Below are 9,510 nucleotides of genomic sequence, written 5' to 3'. Positions count from 1 at the left end.
AGAGGTTGGGTCGGGGGGAGGTGGGTGTGTGAGAGGCGGGAGCAGCAGCCGGGGGATGGGCCGAGGGGCGGCAGAGGCTCAGGCTCGGGCCCGGGCCCCGGGAGGCGGTGGGGTCGCAGTTCAGGTCGGTGCCGGCGGCCGGGGGGCGGCCGCTGCTTCACGGAAGTGGATTTAAATCGATCTCCGGCCTGAGGCCGCGGCGTGGCCTCGTGTTCCGGCCGCGGGGGGGAAGCTGCACCGAGAGAACAGGAGGAAACAACTCGATACAAAGTAAGAGGAAAACTGATACAAAGTAACAGAGAGAGAGAGAGAGAACAATGGAAACTGAGACAAAGTAACAGGATCCAGGAAAGAAACGTGATGTAAAACAACAGACAGTCAGAGAGAGGGAGAGAGGGAGACAGAGAGAGAGGGTAACAAGGACAGGAACATAGATTGCGAGAGAGAGACGGGGGTGTGTGTGAGAGATAGTGTGACAGGGAGAGAGAGAGTGACAGGGATGGAAGGAGAAAGATGGAGACACAGAATGTGACAGGAACAGAAAGAAAATAACAGGCAGACACAGGAACAGATAGAAAGACAAAACAGCTAGAAACGAAGACACTGAGAGATGGGGACATGGAAAGGAAGACAGCGAGAGATAGGGCGCGGGAGAGAGACTGAGATAGCAAGAGGGACAGAGAGTATCTTAGTCATAGCAGCGACTGATAAGTAGCCCAGTCACTAACCAAACCCATGGGAAATTCCGGAGAAACCTTTCTCTCCCTAAACTTTGTTTAGAAAATTATTAGGACCTATTTAAAAACAGTTCAATTTGAAATTTGCAAACTCCTTCCCACAGAGATTGGGGAGAATGTGAACATGCTCCAAATGCGGGTAACCAGTTGAATGCTGTGGATGGTGTTCAGAGTGATGCAGGATAAACATTGCAGGGACATGGATGTAGTGACAACTTGTGGTGAACTAAGGACTGATGCGGTTTGTGGGAAGCAGGCTCACTCATATGGACCTGGTGGGCCAAATGGCCTATGGCTGAGCTGGATTTTAGTTACATTAGAGAAATAAACTGTCACAAGATTAAAATAACTTGAGAGAAGCCATTCAATTGATTGTGCCTATCCTAGCTGCTTGAAATAACTTTCCAAATAATCTCACTGTTAGCCTCCACTCGGGTTTCATGCTGGAAATCTAGCACCACTATTGGAGTCATCACAAAAGTTAAAAAGATTATATAGAGGTACAGAGAATTCTCAGATTTTCCTATTGTTTAGACCCAGGTTGACAGAAAGAACAGACCAGGTTTCTGCAATTAAAAAGAATTACTATTTATCATAAATAGACTCTAGCTACAGGTAAATGGTTATAAACCATTGACATGCGACTGTACTAATTAAACTCTAATCCCCTACACAGACTGACACTGTTAGAAGTTCCTGTGCAGCATTTCAAGTAGCTGCCCCAGATACTTAATAACTCACTGGATAATTATTTTGTTCATTTGCTTGAAGCCTGTGTTCACTGCTCCCCCACTGACTCTTAGAGATGCCTTGGAAATAAGGAAGAACAATAAAACTTCAATTTTTAAGCAGCTTCCTCGAACATAGAGTCATAGAGATGTACAGCATGGAAACAGACCCTTTGGTCCAACCCGTCCATGCTGACCAGATATCCCAACCCAATCTAGTCCCATCTGCCAGCACCTGGCCCATATCCCTCCAAACTCTTCCTATTCATATACCCATCCAAATGCCTCTTAAATGTTGCAATTGTACCAGCCTCCACCACTTCCTCTGGGAGTTCATTCCATACACGTACCACCCTCTGCGTGAAAAAGTTGCCCCTTAGGTCTCTTTTATATCTTTTTCCCCCTCACCTTAAACCTATGCCCTCTAATTCTGGACTCCCCGACCCCAGGGAAAAGACTTTGCCTATTTATCCTATCCGTGCCCCTCATAATTTTGTAAACCACTCTAAGGAGTGTGATCCCAGCTTGATCAAGTTTTTTTGAGTTGGCAACAAAGATAATTGAGGGAAAAGCAGTTGCTGTTGTCTACATGGACTTCAGTAAAATCTCTGACAAGGTCACTTATGGCAGTCTGGTACAAAAGGTGAAGTCACGTGTTATCAGGGTGAGCTGGCAAGATGGATACAGAACTAACATAGTCATCAGAGACGGGGTAGCAGTAGAAGGATGCTTTTCAGAATGGAAGGTTATGACTCGTGGTGTTCCACAGAGATCAGTGCTGGGACCTCTGCTGTTTGTGATCTACATAAATAATTTGGAGGAAAACCTAATTAGTAACTTGCGGATGATACAAAGATTGTTGGAGTTGCAGATAGTGAGGAGGATTGTCAGAGAATATACCAAGGTATCGATCAGTCAGAGGCATGAGCAAAAAAATGGCAAATGAAGTGTAATCTGGACAAATGTGAGGTGATGCACTTTGGAAGGTCAAGTATAGGTGGAAATTTTCAAAGGGAATGGTAGAGCTCTTGGGAGTATTTATGTGCAGGCCCACAGATCACTGAAGGTAGATATGGTAATAAAAGGCCTATGGTATGTTTGCCTTCATTGGAAGGGGCATTGACTATAAGGATAGACAAGTTATGCTGCAGCTTTATAGAACTTTAGTGAGGCCACAGTTGGAATATTGTGTACAGTTCTGGTCACCACACTACTAGGAGGATGTGGATGCTTTGGAGAGGATGCAGAAAAGGTTTATCAGGATGTTGCCTTGAATGGCGGATTTTAGCTAAGAAGAAACGGAACGCAGAAGGTTGAGGAAAGACCTGATAGAAGTTTATAGGATTGTGAATGGCATGGATAGAGTGGAAAGTATGAAGCCTTTTCCATGGTGGAAGGGCCAATTACTAGGGCCACGGGTTCAAGGTGCAGGGGTGGGGGGTAAGTTTAACTGCGATGTGCGAGCCACATTTTTCACACAAAGATTGGTGAGTGGCTGGAAGGTACTACCAGAGGAGCTGGTGGAAGTAGACACAATAGCAGCATTGAAGAAACATTTAGATGAATATATGACTAGGTAGGAATAGAGGGATACGGATCCTGTAAGTGAAGACAGTTTTAATGTGGAAGGACAAAATGTGTAGGTGCAGGCTTGGAGGGCAGAAGGGCCTGCTCCTGTGTTGTATTGTTCTTTGTTCTTCCCAGTTTTTCTATTTTGTTGAATTCCTTCATTTTAGTACTACCTGAGTCAATCGTTTCTCTGAGGCATTAACATCCTTCTTAAAACGTAGTGCCGATAACTTAATACAATATACCAGCTGGAGTTTAACTGATGTTTAATAACGGGTTTGACATATTGATTAAGATGCCAGTCACCGATAAGATTTTACATTTGAGCAAGGTCATTCAGTCATGTGACCCCGAGCATTGTCAAAGGAGACTTTACCAAATGTCCTGTAGCCAGTGAGAAGTTTCTTTATTCATTTATTCACAGGATGAAGGCATCGCTGGCCAGGCTGTTGAGGGATTTAAGGAGGGAATTGCTGATCTTAGGATCCAGGCAGTTGGAAGCAGGGTAACAAGGGAAGTGCATTAAAACCAGGGATGCTCAAGAGACCAGAATTGGAGAATCCAGAAGGTTGTGAGAGTGGATACAGTATTGGGTAAGAGGAGTTGGGGTGGAGTGTGTGGTTCTAATTAGTACTTCCCCAATCTCCATAAACCAAGCAGGTGGCATCAGTGTTCCCTTTGAGCGGATTAACGGAATCATTGCATGTCCCGACCTCCCACTAACATGGTTTCCATCTTCTCAAATGATTTGCACGTGGACTACACACTTCAAGAAGGCAGCACCCTCTCGAGAGCAACCAGGGACAGGCAATAAATGCTGGCCCAGCCAGTGATGCCCATGTCCAATGAAGTATCAGGAATGAATTAAACTCTGTCCTCCATCAGTCCCCACACTGAGGTCAACTCCCACAGTACAAACTGCTGACGCAACACTGAGTTCTGCTGCGCCTGGCCTTGAGTGTACAATAACTTAAAATTTAAAAACTGCATCAAATAACTTCAGGCTCTTTTCATGGCCACATTGTTTGTATAAAATGTCCCTCACCCTGAACAAACTCTTACACTACCTCTGAACAAAGAGCGATTGAGATCTCCCAAATGACTTGATTGTAATAACTGGTGTTCAGGAAGGGTAGGGGGTCTCTGGGACGGTTGTGTAGGGTGTGGGCAGAGGGATACAGGGCCAGGCTGAATTCCTTTTCTCCCTCAGTCAGTTCCCAGACTTTAAAAGTGACCTTGACGATAGTTTGTTGTTTGAAATGAAACAGTTTTTCCTTTTAGTATCAAACTGGGCTATTGTGTCAAGGATCAGTGAATCAGACCCAGTGCAGGATCACCAACCTCGGGTGTGTAAGTGTGCAGCAGTCAGTAACACTTGCTGATTTATTTCCAGGACTTGACAAGACAGGTAGGTGTTTGATCTCCTGTCAGCTCAGAACAAGAACTGGGAGAATTCTTCCACCATCGTGTCTGAATCTGCCCTGTTGCTTTGTTTATCTCGTGGGGTTTGCGCTTTGTCTCGGGCAGATGGGGTGGGGTGGGGGGGTGGGGTGGGGTGGGTGGGGTGTGGCGTGGCATTCAGAGTGGAACTGTCTGGGGAGATTACATCAGTCTTGGAGTTCTGCTGCTGGCTGGTATGTAGAGCAAACTTGTCTGTAATTAGTATGTAATTTAAGACAGTGTTAGGCTAAGTGAGCTAAAATCTCACACCAGAAATTCCATTGTTTTGCACCGTGGCCCCATTTTCTGAATAGCTGAAGGTTGCTGGTAGATTTTCAAATCTGGGGAAAGGGGCTGGGAATTGGGATTAAGCAGATTCAGGATGAACAGAGCAAAATTGGGATTAGGTGAAGTATGTTGGGAATGACATCGAATCGCTACGTTGTGGAAATGGGTCCTTTGGCCCAACAAGTTCATACTGACACCCAGACTTATCCCTGTACCCTATCCTTGTAACCCTGCATTTCCCATGGCCAATCCACTGAACTTTGAACTGTGGGAGGAAACCGGAGCACCCGAAAGAAACCCACTTAGACACAAGGAGAACATGCAGACTCCCCACAGACAGTCCCCTGAAGCTGGAATTGAACCCATGTCCCTTGCACGGTAGGCAGCAGTGTTAACCACTGAGCCACTGTGCTGCTCTGTAGAGCTAGTGGGGTCTATGTCCAACTTCCCCTTTGCAAGGATAGAAAAGACTTTCACTAACATTAATTCACTTTCCCAATATTTTCTGGTGCTATCTCCTCATAATCATTATGTTCAATTGTTGACTGAGGAACTGAAGGGAAAGTTGCAGCAGGTGGTGAAGAAGGCAAATGGTATGTTGGCCTTTATTGCAAAGTTTCGAATCCAGGAGCTGGGATGTGTTCTTACAGTTATACAGGGCCTTGGTGAGGCCACAACTAGAATACGGTGTGCAGTTTTGTTCTCCTTTTCTGGGGAAGGATGCCCTTGCTCTCGAGGGAGTGTACCAGGCTGATTCCAGGGATGGTGGGACTGGCATGTGAGAGATTGACTAGATTAGGATTGTTTTCACTGGAGTTCAGATGAATGAGGGGGAATCTCATAAAGACTTACAAAGGTCTAACAGGACAAGACAGGGTAGACGCAGTGAGGAAGTTCCCGATGATGGGTGTGTCCAATAACCAGGGGTCACAGTCTGAGCATTCAGGGTAGACCATTTAGGATGGAAATGAGGAGACATTTCTTCACCCAAAGATTGGTGCGCCTGTGGAACTCATTAGTACAGGAAGTGGTTGATGATAAAACATTCAATGTATTCCAGAGGTGGCTAGATATAGCTCTTGGGGTGAGTGGGATCAAAGGTTATGGGGAGAAAGCAGGTTTAGTCTACTGAGTTGGATGATCAGCCATGATCGTGATGAATGATGGAGGAGGCTCAAAGGGCCCAATGGTCTCCTCCTGCTCCTATAATTTATGTTTCTGTTGCCTCAATGAGAGTCTGTGTGTGTTGGGGGGTGGGGTGTACCCACTGAGAGTTTGTTTGTGTGGATAAGCTGTGGGTAAAGGGGAGGCTGTGGCAAGGAGGTAGAAGGCTGGTATGGGCATTGGAAACCTGCCAGAGAGTGGAGGGTAAATGGAAGTAAGACAGTGTGTGGATATGATGTGACTGTACTCTGTACTCTCAATGGTATTCTCTGTTTCAGGGTCTGGAGTTGAGGATAAACTGGAACCAGAGCTTCTCCAGAAACAGGAGGGTGACTGACTGAAAGGCAGAGGAATCATGGCCCAAAGAGCCGCTTCTGTTGCTAAGGCTCTGGCCTGTGTGGTGACCCTCCTGGTGTCAAAGAGCAGAGGTCAGCTGAAACAAAGCTCCCGATTTGGGAATAAACCCTTTGTGACTGTTTGGAATGCACCAACACAGGATTGTGTCCGTCACTCAGTCAATCTGGACCTCAGCATGTTTGACATAACATCATCTCCAAATGAAGGCTTTTATAACCAGAATTTAACCATCTTCTACAAAGAAAGGCTGGGTAAATACCCTTATTACCAGGGTCAGCAAGCAGTGAATGGTGGTGTCCCACAGAACAGTAGCCTCCTGGAACACCTGACCGCAATGGAGAGAGACATTGAGCGTTATATGAGATCACAGACCACCAATGGTCTAGCAGTGATCGACTGGGAGGAGTGGAGGCCTCTCTGGATTCGGAATTGGAAGGACAAGGAGATTTACCGGAATAATTCCCGGCGTCTGGTGTCTGAGAAACACCCGGACTGGCCTGAGATTCAAGTCAACAGACAGGCCCAGTTTGAGTTTGAACAATCAGCGCAGAGGTTCATGGTCGAGACTCTGCGGAAGGCAAGAAACTTCCGGCCACACAGTTTGTGGGGCTTCTATCTGTTCCCCGACTGCTACAATCATGACTATAAGAATAACATGGCCAATTACACGGGCCGCTGTCCAGACGTGGAGATATCCCGGAACGAGCTGCTGAGCTGGTTGTGGACCAACAGCACAGCAATCTTCCCCTCCATCTACCTGGACTCAATGCTACAGTCCAAGAGCAGTGCCATCAGGTTTGTCCGCTCCAGGATCAAGGAGGCTCTGCGAGTGTCTGAGCTGCACAGTGTCAACTTCTCACTACCTGTGTTTGTGTACTCACGGCCGACTTATAGTTACACCTTCAACCTGCTAACCCAGGTGAGAGCCACTTCCTATTCACCCTAATAATCACCTTCACAATTCCTTTTCTAAACACACAGTAAAGCTCCCTCAACACACTGCCCCATCAAACACTCCCAGGGCAGCGATTGCATGGGGGTAGATACAAAGTAAAGCTTCCTTCACCCAATCCCCATCAACATTCCCAGGACAGGGACAGCACAGGGTTAGACTCAAGTGGAAATGTGCCTCCATCTGGGCCTTGCTGGAGTGCTCACTACTGCTGGACTGTGGTATTGTCCATTTCCCTCTACTGTTTTCGGCATCTTACGTGGTTACAGAAATGACCACTTATGTAGAAATGCTTCCTGCCTGACTCAAACTTTAACATTCTACTCCTGGTTCAGATCTACCCCCTTCCCTCCCACCAACCCAGCTGAAGAAATAATTTTTCTGCATCTATCAAATCCTTTTATCATTTAAAATATTACAATCTGCCAAATGGGAGGTAGTGATGTCATAGTTACATTGCTGGCCTATCTGTTCAGCTGTCAAGGATAATGATGTTGTGTTAGAGGAAGGTCAGGCCTAATGAATTTGATTGAATATTTCGAGGAGGTGATCAGGTGTATTGATGAATTGAAGGCAGTTGATATAGTTTATCTGGATTTCAGCAAAGCTTTTGACAAGGTCTCACATAAACTTTTAAAGAACAGTACAGCACAGGAACAGACCCTGTTGTCCTCTAGACCTATGCCAACACATTTTGCCCTTCCATATTAAAACTGTCTTCACTTACAGGATCTGTATCCCTGTATTCCCCTCTTATTCATTTATTCATCCAGGTGCTTCTTGAATTCTGCTGTTGTGTCTGTTTCCACCACCACCTCTGGCAGCGTGTTCCAGACACTGGGAGATTGCTGTGAAACTTTCAGCCTTATCTTTTGCACGAATGTGCTGGACTCTTCCATCATTAACGATGGGGATATTTATGGAGTCTCCTCCTCCAGTAGGTCGTTTAATTGTCCTCCACCATACATGACTGGATGTGACAGGACTGAAGAGCTTAAATCTGATCCATTAGTTGTGGTATTACTCTTATGCTGTTTGCCATAAAAGTAATCCTGTTTGATGGCTTCACCAGGTTGACACCTCATCTTCAGTTATGCTTGGTGCTGCTCCTGTCATGCCCTCTTGAACTCTCCATTGAACCAGGGTCGATCATAGGCTTGATGGCAATGGTTGAGTGGGGCATATGCCAATCCATGAGGTTACAGATTGTGCTGGAATACAATTCTGCTGCTGTTGATGGCCCACAGCGCCTCATGGATGCCTAGTCTGGAGTTGCTTGATCTGTTTGAAGTCTGTCCCATTTAGCACAGTGATAGTGCCACACAACACAATGGAGGGTATTCTCAATGTGAAGGTGGGACTTTGTCTTCAAAAGAACCTTGCGGTGATCTCTCTCACTGTCACGGACAGATGCATCTGCAGCCGGCAGATTGTTGTGGATGAGGTCAGGTATGCGTTTCCGTCTTGTTGGTTCCCTCACCACCTGCCACAGACTCAGTCCAACAGCTATGTCCTTTAGGACCCGACCAGCTTGATCAGTAGTACTGCTGATGGTGGATATTGAAATCCTCCCAGAATACATTTTGTGCCCTTTCCATCCTCAGTGTTTCCCCCAATTGTTGTTCAACATGGAGGATACTGATTCATCAGCCCAGGGAGGACGGTACGTGGTAATCAGCAGGAGGTTTCCTTGTCTGTGTTTAACCTGAAACCATGAGACTTCATGGGGTCCAGAGTCAGCGTTGAGGACTCCTGGAGCAAATCCCTGCTGACTGTATTCCACTGTGCTGCTCCCTCTGCTGGGTCTGTCTTGCCATTGGGACAGGACTATCCAGGGATGGTGATGGTGGTGTCTGGGACTTTGTCTGTAAGGTATGATTCTTTGAGTATGACAGTGTCAGGCTGTTGTTTGACTCGTCTGTGAGACAGCTCTCCCAGATTTGGGAGGTAAAAACAATGACTGCAGATGCTGGAAACCAGATTCTGGATTAGTGGTGCTGGAAGAGCACAGCAGTTCAGGCAGCATCCAACGAGCAGCGAAATCGACGTTTCGGGCAAAAGCCCTTCATCAGGAATAAAGGCAGTGAGCCTGAAGCGTGGAGAGATAAGCTAAGCTCCTCTAGCTTGTCTCTCCACGCTTCAGGCTCACTGCCTTTATTCCTGATGAAGGGCTTTTGCCCGAAACGTCGATTTCGCTGCTCCTTGGATGCTGCCTGAACTGCTGTGCTCTTCCAGCACCACTAATCCAGAATCTGGTTTCCAGCATCTGCAGTCA

General features: G+C 46.5%; 1 protein-coding gene across 3 annotated transcripts in view; it reads left to right on the top strand.

Moving 5' to 3' along the window:
- LOC122559115 (hyaluronidase-2-like) overlaps positions 1-9,510 on the top strand; it is a 30,822-nt gene that overhangs the window by 15,146 nt on the left and 6,166 nt on the right. Inside the window, exons 1-2 of one of the 3 annotated variants that reach the window (XM_043708429.1) lie at positions 44-270; positions 6,205-7,202. In XM_043708429.1, the coding sequence (XP_043564364.1) occupies positions 6,282-7,202 (921 nt within the window). In that variant the 5' untranslated portion in view covers positions 44-270; positions 6,205-6,281. Of the gene's footprint in view, positions 1-43; positions 271-6,204; positions 7,203-9,510 lie in introns of those variants that run through there. The other 2 variants (XM_043708427.1, XM_043708428.1) reach the window with 2 other exon arrangements.

The sequence above is a fragment of the Chiloscyllium plagiosum genome, chromosome 18 (assembly GCF_004010195.1).
Source record: "Chiloscyllium plagiosum isolate BGI_BamShark_2017 chromosome 18, ASM401019v2, whole genome shotgun sequence".
NCBI classification, from domain to species: Eukaryota; Metazoa; Chordata; class Chondrichthyes; order Orectolobiformes; family Hemiscylliidae; genus Chiloscyllium; species Chiloscyllium plagiosum.
Note: the sequence above shows the minus strand (reverse complement) of the source record. Positions and strands in the feature narration are given on the sequence as shown.